General features: G+C 43.3%; 1 protein-coding gene across 1 annotated transcript in view; it reads left to right on the top strand.

Annotated features, from left to right (window-relative positions):
• LOC124553497 (kallikrein-8-like) overlaps window positions 1–14,129 on the top strand; it is a 166,310-nt gene that overhangs the window by 61,901 nt on the left and 90,280 nt on the right. The window contains exon 3 of the mRNA XM_047127351.1: window positions 3,783–3,952. Within this exon, the coding sequence (XP_046983307.1) occupies window positions 3,783–3,952 (170 nt within the window). The remainder of the gene's footprint in view (window positions 1–3,782; window positions 3,953–14,129) is intronic.

The following is a 14,129-nucleotide window of genomic DNA, read 5'->3' as shown; positions in this document are numbered from 1 at the left end:
TTGCTCGGCCACCAATGACCAGACGTTTTCAATTGGTGAGAGATCTGGAGAATGTGCTGGCCGGGGTAGCAGTCAAACATTTTGTGTATCCAGAAAGGCCCGTACAGGACCTGCAACATGCGTGCATTATGCTGCTGAAATGTAGAGTTCCGCAGAAATCGAATAAAGGATAGAGCCACGGGTCGTAACACATCTGAAATATAACGTCGACTGTTCAAAGTGCCACCAATGCGAACAAGAGGTGACCGAGACGTGTGACCAATGGCACCCCATACCATCACACCGGGTGATACGCCAGTATGGCGATGACGAGTACACGCTTCCAATGTGCGTTCACCGCGATGTCGCCAAAAACGGATGCGACCATCATGATGCTGCAAACAGAACCTGGATTCATCCGAAAAAATGACGTTTTGCCATTCATGCACCCAGGTTCGTCGCCGAGTACACCATCGTAGGCGCTCCTGTCTGCGATGCAGTGTCAAGGGTAACCGCAGCCACTGTCTCCGAGCTGATAGTTTATGCTGCTGCAAACGTCGTCGAACTGTTCGTGCAGATGGTTGTTTTCTTGCAAACGTCCCCATCTGTTGACTCAGGGATCGAGACGTGGCTGCACGATCCGTTACAGTCACGAGGCCGTTGGGATCCAGCACGGCGTTCCGTATTACCCTCCTGAACCCACCGATTCCATATTCTGCTAAGAGTCATTGGATCTCGACCAACGCGAGCAGCAACGTCGAGATACGATAAACTGCATTCGCCATGGGCTACAATCCAACCTTTATCAAAGTCGGAAACGTGATGGTACGCATTTCTCCTCCTTACACGAAGCATCACAACAACGTTTCAGCAGGCAAGGCCGGTCAACTGCTCTTTGTGTATGAGAAATCGGTTGGAAACTTTCCTCATGTCAGCACGTTATAGGTGTTGCCACTGGCGTCAACCTTGTGGGAATGCTCTGAAAAGCTAATCATTTGCATATCACAGTATCTTCTTCCTGTCGGTTAAATTTCGCGTCTGTAGCATGTCATCTTCGTGGTGTAGCAATTTTAATGGTCAGTAGTGTAATTTATTAGTGAAGTGCACCAGCACTGCCTTGTGGCCGTTAACATTCCGGTTACCTCCCCTGGTCGTTAGCGTAGTTTCGCGGCGGTGTGTTTTCCTCGCTGTGCGGATGCTGTGCAGCACGGCGTGTAGTTCGACAGCTTGGTGTTGTTCTCCTTTTCCCTTTTGAGTGTTTATTGTGCCTTGGCTGTGTTTATACTCCAATTATTAAGACATAATCCTGCTGTGATCCTTGTCTTCACTGATACTTTTGGTTGTCATGCTGTTGGCCGGGTGGAATGGAATTGATTAGGTGGTTGGTTGGTTTGTGTTTGATTTAAAATTCTTGTTGCTCTGTATTTAAGCCTTCAGTCGCGTTTGTTTCAGAATCTGTGGCTATAAAATGTATATCCTTGTCTGTAAGCTTTCTATTTAATTGTCTTGAATTCTTGAAACTGCCTTCAGCCATGTTCTGTAAAGGTTTATCTTAAGGTTGTCTTTAATTATTCTTGAGTAATTGTTTGGGCCTTCAGCTGACAAGATGCTTCAAGTTTTCTTAAGATGTTTTTCTGTTGTACTGTGTAATAGCGTATCTTTAAAGTCTCTATTTTATTATGTAAAGAAATTTTTTTTAAAATTGGGCTTTCAGCCGAAGAATTAACTTGAATTTTCCTTAATATGGCCATTAACCGGAATTTGTAAATGCTTAGCTTTTCACGAATTTCCTTATCTGATCTGAAACATTATTTCGGCCTTTAGCCAAGAAGATATTGTAATTTTACTTAAGTAAGGCCTTCAGCCGTAACTCTAAATCCTGGTGTTTTAAAAGCAATCATTTAAACTTATTCTGGAGAAGTTACTTGTGCCCTCAGCCGTGAATTGATCTTTGTTGTTTTAAAGAGAAAACTGTGCATTGGTCTGAGGAATAATGTTGTGTGTGTTCCTGTATAACTAACAGTAATTGACCTTGACCCCTTTCCACAACCTGTTCCGCTCTGTCCTGCGAAACCAGATTTCACCAGTGAAAACATAAAGCTCATACCACCTTTCTGAATACGCATAATAAACTAGAAACCTTACAACTTCTATTTTATGTTCGTCCCTGTTGAATTTATTCTCCAAGCACTTAACATTATCAATCTCTTCTGCTCGCTTGTCGTCGTATTTTAGGAATATAAAGGCGGAAACCTCTCACACGTTATGAGCTTTATACAGTGTGCTTTTTTGCACTTTAATTACAGAGAACTGACTAGGAATTATTCACTAACGCCCATGAAAATTTATTTGCCAATATTTCTGAAACCATACTTAATTTTCTATCTAGGGTAATGTTTTTATCGCCTTAAAACAGAACAAACTTGTTATTTGGTAACGTTAATGATAGAAGCTGATGATATACACAATAAAAGTAAGGGTCCCATGAGAGAATCTTGTTGGACACCACACATAATTGGTTCAGGGTTGTATGTTGCTTTGATAGCAGAAGAAAAACTACTGATTCACTGTCTTTCATATCAGAGAGATACGATGTGAACCATTTTGCAGTACTTCCTGTTACACTGTATTATCCTAATTTACTTGACAGGATACTTTTCAGTATCTAATGCCTTTAACAGATCACAATATCATATATACCAGTAGCCTGCAATTTATTTTCTAATGAATAAAGTGTGTTGTCGTTATAAGTGTAAACAGGTTTCTCAGTTTAGCAACGCTTTATAAATCTGAACTATGTCAAAGCAGCATACCATTTCTAATATGAGAGTCATTGCTAAACTTGGACTGCAGTATGAGTTGGTAGCGCTCCCTGACCAACCCAGACTTCCACATGTCACCACGTTAGTCTACACCCTACACTAATGCAGCTCCTATGGGTACCATATAGGAAGAGACATATGACTGAAGACAAAGCCCAGTTGTGATGCATAAAATTATAAACTATAGTGCTCATGTTGTTCTAATGTACTTCTGAATGTCCTTCAGACATCTACACATGTCTGAAGGAACGGGCACCGCAGCAAATGAGAGTCAGATGAGATATGAGAATCATAATTGCATGTCTGAGCCGGCCAGAGTGACCGAGCGGTTCTAGGCGCTACAGTCTGGAACCGCGCGACCGCTACGGTAGCAGGTTCGAATACTGCCTTGGGCCATGGATGTGTGCGATGTCCTTAGGTTAGTTAGGTTTAAGTAGTTCTAAGTTCTAGGGGACTGATGACCTTAGAAGTTGAGTCCCATAGTGCTCAGAGCCATATTTTTGCAGGTCTGAACGGCAGTGCAAAGTACATAAGAACAGGACAGGCAATGCAATTTAGTGTATTGTTTGTAGTCATGTAATTAAGAAGCTTCTGGTATATTAACTTCTTCAAAATTTTTGTGGGCCCTGCAAAAAGTGAAATTTACAGATAATTAACAGTATTTTTTTATTTCATCTCTTATGCAAATAACTAACTTCTGCATATTTAAACCATTCGGGAAATATTGCACTGATAAATTGCAGACAACACAAACAATATGTTACCAAACACAAAATCTTGTTGAATTAACTTTTGTTGATTTTTACTGGGTTTTATCTTAACCATAAATGTACAAAAACCATCTGATGCAATTTGACAAGGAGAATACCAGTTTTCACTGCTTTTGGATTTCCATAATACTGATTACCAACGGAAATAGGTAAAACATACTGTCTTTGCTATTCCGCTCCGCATATGGAATTGAGAAATTTGCTGTCGCAGGTACGAGAAATTCATCATTCGCCTGGGAGGCATCTATAGGAATAAGTCAGAGCACACGGCCTGGAGTATAGAAACCAGTTGGGCAGTGGCGCACCCGGACTACAACACTGACAGCTATCGCTCTAATAACGTGGCTATTGTATTTCTGCCACAGAAAGCTCCTATGAACCGTAAGTGGCACAAAACTAACGTTGTGTTGTTGCTTAATAGATAGAGGGAGTGAGAGATGCATGGCCAGACAAGGACAAAGAAAGGGGATAGAGAGAGAGAGAGAGAGAGAGAGAGAGAGAGAGCATTTTCAATATACTACATAATTGTTTTTCTTTCAGTTCTTTGCTTATTGATATATATATACTCATGTACAGAAAAAAACAGAGCACCCTGAATGACCAGAGTTGGGTCGTACATATCCAAGGGATGTGTACACTAGTATGTTCTGCAGAAATGATTAGCACTTCAATCACCTCAGTTCACGATGTGTCCTGTTACCTAGTGAGCACAGGGTCCACCATGAGTCCTGATAGCTTGTTCCATGTATGATGGCGCTGATACATATAAGACTTGAATGGCGTCCAGCAGTATAACCATCCATGCTGCATCCACCTGGTTCCAAACTTGTTTGGCATTGGGTCAGAGAGTACAGACAACATTCATATAGATGTTTTATACCTCCAATTTCCTTCCCTGACGCTGGCCTGTGGAAAAGACAAGTAATTTATTTGATTGGCTCAAATTTAGCTGATTTCTTTGATTAGCTCAAATATCACCAACATCATCATCATCATGTTATAAATTTTTCAGGAAATACACACATCAAAAAAAGTATTGCATCGCCTCAGTTACGAGAGTTCCGGAAACTGTACAGAGCTGGGATAGAGATAAATATAAACATTATTTCCGCCCTTTTTCTTGCTCACGAAAATCACACATTGTATGTTGTGCCACCATATAGAGACCTTCAGAGGTGGTGATCCAGATTGCTGTACACACCAGTACCTCTAATACCCAGTAACATGTCCACTTACACTGATGCATGTCTATATTCGTCGTGGCGTACTATCCACAAGTTCATCAAGGCACTGATGGTCCAGATTGTCCCACTACTCTATGGCGATTCAGTGTACATCTCTCAGAGTCATGTCGTCCATAAACAGCCCTTTTCAGTCTATCCCAGGCATGTTAGATAGTGTTCATGTCTGGAGAATCTGCTGACCACTCTAGTCGACTGATGTCGTTATCCTGAAGGAATTCATTCACAAGATGTGCACAATGGTGGCGCGAATCGTCGTCCCTGAAGATGAATGCCTCTCCAATATGCTGCCGATATGGTTGCACTACCAGTTGAAGGACGGCACTCATGTATCACACAGCTACAGTGCCTTTCATGACCACCAGCAGCGTACGTCGACCCCACATAATGCCATCCCGAAACAGCAGGGAACCTCCACCTGGCTGCACTCGTTGGACAGTGTGCCTAAGTTGTTCAGCCTGGCCGGGTTGCCTCCAAACACTTCTTCGACTACTGTCTCGTTGAAGGCATAAGCTACACTCATTGGTTAAGAGAACGTGATGCCAAACCTGAGCTGCCCATTCGGCATGTTATTGGGCCCATTTGTACCGCGCTGCATGGTGCTGTGGTTGCAAAGATCGTCATGAACGTCGGGAGTGAAGTTGAGCATCAAGCAGCCTACTGTGTACAGATTGAGTCGTAACACGACGTCCTATGGCTGCACGAAAAGCATTATTCAACATGGTGACGTTGCTGTCAGGGTTCCTCTCAGCCATAATCCGTAGGTAGCGGTCATCCACTGCAGTAGCAGCCCGTGGGCGGTCTGAGCGAGACATGTTACTGACTGTTAATGTGTCTCTGTATCCCCTCCATGTCCGAACAACTTTGCTTAGACCTTCCTCACATAAAGTAACGATGCGGACGCGATGGAACCGCGGTATTGACCGTCTTGGCATGGTTGAGCTACAGACAACATGAGCTGTATACCTCCTTCCTGGTGGAATGACTGGAACTGATCGGTTGTTGGACCCCCTCCGTCTAGTAGGCGCTGCTCATACATGATTGTTTATATCTTTGGGCGGGTTTGCTGACATCTCTCAACAGTCAAAGGGACTGGGCCTGCGATAAAATATCAAGAGTCTATGTCTATCTCCAGGAGTTCAGGGAACCGGGGTGATGAACAACTTTTTTTGATGTGTGTAGTAGGCAACAGAGGTAGAGGAGGTCATTCTAAATATCTGTACCAATTTTTGTGAATTTTAACTTCTGTCTTTTGGTAGAAAAGTGTACCTGAATGATGAAAATTCAAGTTTTTGTTAAAGATGATTTACAGACTTATTGGCTTACCACCGTGCTCATTAAGAACATTCCAGATGCATACTCCAGCTGTCCTTCTGTTTCCTTATGCTCCATACTCTTCATTCTTTTCTTTATCCTTGATTCCCTGGTAGCAGCTTCTGCAGCTGTCTCTGCTTCGGTTACCTGCCGCTTATCAATAGCAGTTAGAGCTGAAGCCATATTCCTCCCCTTCTGGATGTTCAAGTTCTTCATAACATTGATCCTTGAAATTGCACCGTCATTGAACATTATTATTGTATCCATTACACCAATCTTCAGCACTGTCGGCCCAACAAATACAGTTTTGATTATTCTCTCCCATATATGGCTGCTGAGCTTTCATTTGCATTCTGAGAGAGACCATGCATTCATTTCCTAAGTAGATTTTCATTTGCTAGATCCCTATATATAGGCCTAATTGACTCCATCACGGCAAGTGGTAAGGAATGCTTGTGAGTATGTTGTATAACCTGTAGCATTGCTCAACCAGTACTTGCACCATTAATCTTCCCCTTTTGGACTCATACAACACTGTGGGATTTCATCTGTTGACACTCTGTGAAACCATGTTCCCCATAAAGCTCGTCTCATCTTCTCCAAATCTCCTACATTTTTGCTTATTGCTATTCCATAATATTGAGTCAAAGAATCAATATCACGTTTTGTAAGATGACCTGGACCTCTTGTGTGTCTTCAGTGTGATAGTTTTTTTCCACTGAAGTCTTTAAATAATTTTCTCAATCGAGCTCCCATTCTTTTTTGTTCATGCCCAACACATTCTAGCTTTTTATTCAGAGTGTCCCCATACAGTCTGTCATTAACAACAGCAGTGTGTCCTTCACAGTCTCGAGGTAGCCTACATACCTCACCGAACGAATGACCTCTGATCTTCTAAAAATGTTTAGAACTCCTTTCATTTCCATGTTTCCACTTGTGCCATCAAAGTTCTTTACACAAATATGGGTCCCGATAAAAATACTTTAACAATGCTGGCAGTGCTTTGTTAGACATTCATAACCTATAATCAATAAATGTGGTAGTCACAACCCCACTCAGAGAAGTATGACTTCTCTTCTGCCAAGATCCATCAAATGCTGCTACAATGTCTGTATTCTCAGACAAGGCTACTGCTTCTTCTGCCGCTCTTTTCATTGAATGTTCACTTACACCACATAAAGCATTATGTGTTAATTTATTGTGTCTGTCAAACCTCACTGGAGCTGGAGGCAAATCCATAACTGCACAAAACGTCTGGGCAGTTCTCCTTGCCCTTCCAATACATTGCATTGCATAGGTAAGCTGAATATTTACACTGTATTGTCGACTGTCAGTTACTGGCGATGTCATAGTATCACTGTGCATCTTACATGAGTTACAGGCAATCACCAACCGACCTGAAAGACCCTTCTTTGCTGAAATGTCCTCAGAGACGTCAATACTATCTTCACAATTGCACCTACTTATACTTCACAGCACTCTTCAAAAGTCTTGACAGCATATTTAGGTTCACAATAACATCCCCGTCGTTACTGCTGCTCACAGTACTACTAGGCTTGTTCTTATTACAGTCAGAATGCGAAAGTTTGCATCTAGAAGCACTGCCTGTAAACACAATTTCCGCACGCAACTTTCGAAGCAACTGATGTGTATCATTCGGCTGTGTTTGGAACTGGTTGCCGCGAAACTTTCGTTTGGAGCTAAATTTCTTTACTCTCGGCATCCGTAGCACAGGGAGCACACACACAGAAACAAAACAATACACAGTAACTACAAATCGTATATTCTCAGATATTTGTTTACATTCGAACCATATCCTTCTAGACATGCGTGTACTTCGGCTGTGAGCGTCACTGCCTTCTAGAATACACCTGTGTTAACGATCTGCAACTAACAATGGAAAAAACGGAAGAACAAAATAATGCATCATCACGTATTCTGACGCACTTTAAACTGACAGGTGAGCAAGCCGCTGTACAACATTATGTTCAACCCCAATTTTAGAACGAACGGAAAATGATAATGCCCATAAACTGTGCATTTTTGAAATCAGCATTAAATGCTCTTTTCTACAGACTGAGAAAATTTGTTTCAAATTTTTGGTCATTTTAACGAGCATGTCCCCTTAAGATACAAAGGAATTACAGATATTGTTACTTTGGCTGTAAGCAACCATTGATTTGAATCAATGTAGAAAATTGAAAATTTGTGCTGGACCGGTAATTGAATCTGCATCTCCTGCCTACTAAGAGACAAACTGACCACTTTTGTTTTTTGTTCATCATCACGATACCGATTTTATTCTTCTTGTATATAACAATAATTTATTGAGTGCTCGAGATTGCAGTTGATTTACATTGAAATCAAAATTACACATGTGAGTATGGGATAGTCTACATGTAGGAAATTGGTCGATTCCCAAAGCCTGGTCAGAATGCCTCCACCCTGTCACTTAGCTACTCCCTCACACAATAAAACCAAATGGTCATCATCACCTTCACCAGCAACGACAAAACGTACAAAGTGACCAACCAGATAAATTACTGTACTACTCTTTGTCCTCAGAAAAGAAGAAGTAACTGGCTGCAAAATGATATCAGTGGAATATGCAGCTTCAACAGATCTAGTGAGGAAAGCCAATTGCTTCCTGAGCCAGGACCAGTTTGGTAGGTGACCACGACAAGTAAACTGGAGCTGCAGCATATCTAGGGATGCAAATATACACTATTTGCTCCTGTCACTAGTCCCAATACGACAGAAACACTCGTTGGAGGAAATCAAATTGTTGACCGCCCTGTACCAGGAGGAGGCTATTGCCATCGACAGAACCAGGAGGCTGATACTGCCCCACACAATTTTCATCGACATTTACGGTGAATGTCCACGAAAATTGGCCACTGCCACGCTGGGAACAGGTTCCCAGCGTGGAAAGTTGGTCCAAATAGCTCACAGTTAAGGAAAACTCTCTAATGTGTCTCAGCTCAAAATTCAGATGACCAACATCAATGGGAGGATAAAGACTTGCTGGACACACTCGGGTGAACGTCCGAGACGTAAAGGTATAGAACTCCTGAGTGATCGTCAAAATGGTGGGTCAAACATATAAGACAGACCACTTCCTATTAATGTCAGAAATGCCCAATCCACTGACGGAATGTGGCTTCATCATAATCTCGTATCACAACCTGGAGATATGATGCTTCCAAAAAAAGTGACCAGACAAATGCTTCAGTTTCTTAGCCATCATAGAGGGAAGTGAGAAACATTGTGTGATGTAATAGGACTCGCACAACACATACGTATATTTCCAAAAGTCATACCCTCTGAAGAAGGGTAAAAGTACGTCGTTCGTGTTCCAGTAGTGCTCCCTGGATATTATTGTAACACCTCACCCATCACGTATCTGGTTTTGGCGTGTGTTCACCCCAGCTAATTGACTAACAGATCACCAGAGAGTGCAAAACTGCCACAATATCGGATAACGCAATGAAAGTAATAAGGCCCTGTGACTCCTGATTGAACAGCGGTGGCAGTGTTGACTATAATTGATTCAGAACTGATCACTTTTAATTAAAAAGGGGTGCACATTGATCTTATATTCAGCTATTGAATACCGGATGCAAATGTTGAACATAAAATTAATTAAGAAAGTGACTTGGGATTTCAACTACTTGATTGAAAACAGATGCAGTCGATTAGCACAAATTTATTTTAACTCCCGACCTTCAATCATCACATTACATGATTCTCCTATCTGGCAGTGGTAATAAATTGCGTTTACATGGAGTAAAGCGCGATAAATCAAAATTAATTCTTATCGACTGACCCAGGCATAATGCGAAGTGCAAGAAGAATCCCCCAATACACGGCCCATGAAACCCTCGTGGAAACTTTACCAACGTGATCCAACAAATTAACCAGTGGCCCAATTCAAACCGGAGGGGGTGCGATATCACCGAATTCAGAGTGGCGGGGCGGTGTCGTTGTGAGGACGTCGGCCGGCCTCATGGTGCTGCAAGGCTGCGCTCGTCTATTCACTCCTAGCTTTCTTGCTCAGTACATAGATGAACCAAAACTTTCTATCTACAAGCTCAATCGTTCTGTTTGCTAAGTCCTAAACTGCAGAGATGCTCACTCTCTTTCAGGCAAGTTGAGTAAAGAACACCATGTCTGCACTCTAGGCAAGCTGGGAACGGAAGACCACTATGGAGATTTCTCCCAGTCCGCTCTTCACCTCGGTTTCCCCTCCAGCAAAATCACTTACGCCAATTTCAGCGCAAATCGCGTTAATTATGTGTCACTTGCCAGCACTGACCAATGCCTGCTCTGGGAAGTGAACAAATTCCCACAAAATTTCCCTTCCTCTCAACTTCTGCTGTTTCGCTCCTCCCACGCCACCCATCAAGTTCAGCGTCTGCACAAAACACCAATTTTTCCGTAATTCTGAGTCCCAGGAGAGTACTTCAAATTCCTTGGTCCTACGTTCCTATCGGAGGCCGGCGTATTTCATTCTGTCGCTCTTCATCTAATTTACTTCAGACTCTGTGGATCGTGAATTCAGCGTGAAGTTGCTATAGTCACGAACACACATATTTTGGCCTCTGTTGACACTCCACCTTAGCTTTGTGTGGCTTTCTCGCATGTTTCACTGAAAACAGGCTGAGAGACATTTATCAACAGGTGTACAAGTTCTCTGTCTGCTTCCTGGTACATCAGCATGGGGTCATCCACCCACTCACTGTCACTCATCTTAAGGTGGCTGGAGGCCGCGCCCCGTTACCACTTTCTCAGAGTTTGAGCTGCCCTAAGCTGCCTATTGTCACTTCCCTTCGCCGCTCCCGAGCCGGCCACGGTCAACTCTGAATACTTCCCTGGGATAAACTAGCCTCCAGTTAATCGACACATTTCCACAAAGTTTTCATGTCGTGTGAATTACTTTAAAACCATCACCCAACATTAATTATTCCAATATGTCCATACTATACCCTCTACAAGATGCATTGTGCCTTGTCAGTCATTTTTGTTCAGCCCTACTGTTCGCTCAGCGTGAGTTAGGTGATCTTTAATGACTTCATGTAAGGGGCATAGCTCTTGCCATCACATACATGTATTTCCAAAAGTGGTATCTTCTGAAGAAGGGTAAGAGTACGTCGTTAGCGTTCCAGTAGTGCTCCCTGGATATTATCAGCAACCGATTTTCAATTGAGAGTCGCCATTTGGAGCGAACAATCATCAGTAACAACTCCTAGTTCCGTATGACGATCCACAGCAGTGGCCCATGTGATTCCAACGAAACTCCATAAATTAAGATGATTACTTTTGCCTTCGCCGATTTCACTCCTGAGACATGGCAATAATGTTTGATGATCGCCTCAGACAGAATAAAACCATCACTCAGTGGCTTGAGAGATAAGATGAACAAAGACATCAAGAGTGATCTCCCCTGTGGTGCTCGCAAACGGATGGAAATTGGGGGCATCAGTTCACATCAACTACCGATGTTGTAATGCCTGTAAACATGTTCGATAATAATCTACGAAACTCAACAGTAAAACTGATCATATCAAAAATGCGAACCAGAAAGTCATGATTTACACGATCTAAGGCGTTATTAAAATCCAAAAATGCAAAGACACAACTGACAGAAGTAACAGCAGCAGCCGAAACCACATCACGGTATTTGGTGCCATGTGGAAGAATAGAGCAACCATGGAGACAACTCTGATACTCGCCAACAAAAGCAGCCGGCAAGACAGACTTCCTGCGATTTACCGTCCTCGTCACTGTCTTATAATCAAAATTCAGAAATGTGAGGGGGCAAAAGTTATCAATAGTGTTGTGACGAGGATGTTTAGGTGCCAACACAATTCTTCCCACCTTAGATGGAGAAGGTGAAGCTGACCCCCTGATCACCTCGTTCAATATGGATGTAAATGTGAAGTGGGGCCAAAAACTTTCATAAAGTTCCTTGGGGAGACCATGACTAGGCGGCGATTTGTGGGGAAGAGTAGTAACAATACGAAAAACGGCCAAAAGTTTGGTATTCTGCTCAGGCGTAAGTGGCTTACCTAGGGTCTCAATAGCCAGGTCAAAGGGAAAGACAGTAAACGGGATCCCCATCATAAAGATCCACATGGTACCAACGTAAGGCGTGGAGCTTGTCAGCTCCCGCTGTCAACTGACGGCGCTCAGCGGTGGTAAGAGAAGTAATGCAAGAGCGGCGACGTTGAGTTTGATGACGAAGCAAATGGTATCACGCACCCACAACGCATCCATCTGCCACCGTTTCAACTGCAACAACTTTGCTTTGTTGCACCGTACATCTGCAAGCCGCAGGGGGAGCAGTGATCCATACTGTCACACTTTTCATGCAAGACAGAATAATAAAATTCATGAGTTCTCCGAGAATTCCTCACCCTAGCAGCACCATAAATAACCGAAGTTTGACGGAGATACTGGTTTAGCCAGGGCAGTCACCATTCTGGAGCCATAGAGTACCTCACACCGGATCAAAGAGAGTGATCCAATACATTGTTTACCACATCATCGAGAGAAGGATCCGGCAAGTGATGGGCACTTAACATCGACTGGGAAAGGAATAGTTTCACTGGTTGCCGGTAAAGTTGAAAAGGGGCGGCCAAAGCACGGTGATCAGAAAAACTAGCAGGGATAACCTCTACTGCCTGAAAGTGAATGCGCATCCAATTCAATAAATGGGATCGACCAATCCTCCTACTAGAAGTCGCAGTAAAGTGCGTACATTTAACAAGCGTCGGATATTTATGCTCTCAAACATCTTCCAAGTGCATCGAGTGTATCATCTCGTTTGAATCTCGAAAATAATTAAAATGTGGAGACTGAGCAACCGGACGCAGAACAACGGACTCTGAGGACTCGTACATAAAATATGAATAACCTCCTCTTTATAAAAAAAAGAATGTTTAGTTGTGTGACCAGGAACAGACAGAGCACATAAAACAACCAAGGTGAGCTCAAAACGTCTGCAGCCTATTCTTCTGCCAGATTGAAGAACCTCTACCTCAGTGATGAGAATACCTTCTTGAAACAATAAGGCAGTTTCTGTCGAAAATATGGGCGCCACATTAGAAACAGTGCGAAATCCAGGGAGAGCGAAACTGATAAATAGAATAATAACAGGAACACTATATCTGCCCATGAGTCATATAAAAAACTGACGCAGCGAAGCTAGGCGCTTCTCTAATACCACTCTGTTAGCATTTAGTGTGACAAACGTATCTGCCTGAGCCACCCGTCAAGAGAAAAAACACAGAAAGAACAACAGAGCAGCACAACTACTCTACCAGTCGCCCAGCACAGCCCATTGCGGAGTCTACTAACAAATCCGAGAACGGATCCGGCTGCGAGGCGTCACAGACTGCAGCGGGCGGCGTCGGCGGATCTGACACCTCACCCTCGTCAGTCTGTGACTGCCCAGGATCCGAGAGCTGCCCAGCAGGAGGCGGCTCTGTGGTAACAGTTTCCACAACGGGAGCCGCAATAAGTGGAAAATCACGATCCCTATCGCCAAGACCTGACATAGGAACAGGGAGGGCATTGGTGTATTGCCTATTGGACTAGTGATGGAGGATGGGAATGAGACGACTCCGACACACACTTTGTCTGGGGCAGTTCTATGAGAACCACCCCTGCAGCAGCAGGAACACCAGATAAAGCCTCCCTTGTCTCCACCTCGCCAGGGCAATGTGTTGCCACACTACTGGCAGGAGTGACAGACAAACATGGTTCAGGGGACTGTGGGACAGGAGAAGGTACAGCTAATTCATCAGCATCCTGAGGGTGGCGCCACTTAGTACGAATCGCGCGCGCCACCATCCCAGTAGTAGCAGGAACGGAATTAGGCTTTGCTTGCAGTAATGGAAAATCAATGCAGTGAAAGTGAGACTGTCAGGTGATCTCCAGAAATGAGGGAAGATGTAGCTGCAATTTGTCTCCATAGGGATAAAGTGAGCATCCATAAACTT

This window comes from Schistocerca americana, chromosome 11, assembly GCF_021461395.2.
Source record: "Schistocerca americana isolate TAMUIC-IGC-003095 chromosome 11, iqSchAmer2.1, whole genome shotgun sequence".
Lineage (NCBI taxonomy): Eukaryota > Metazoa > Arthropoda > Insecta > Orthoptera > Acrididae > Schistocerca > Schistocerca americana.
The sequence above is the reverse complement of the archived record's forward strand: the minus strand, read 5'-3'. Positions and strand labels throughout refer to the sequence as shown.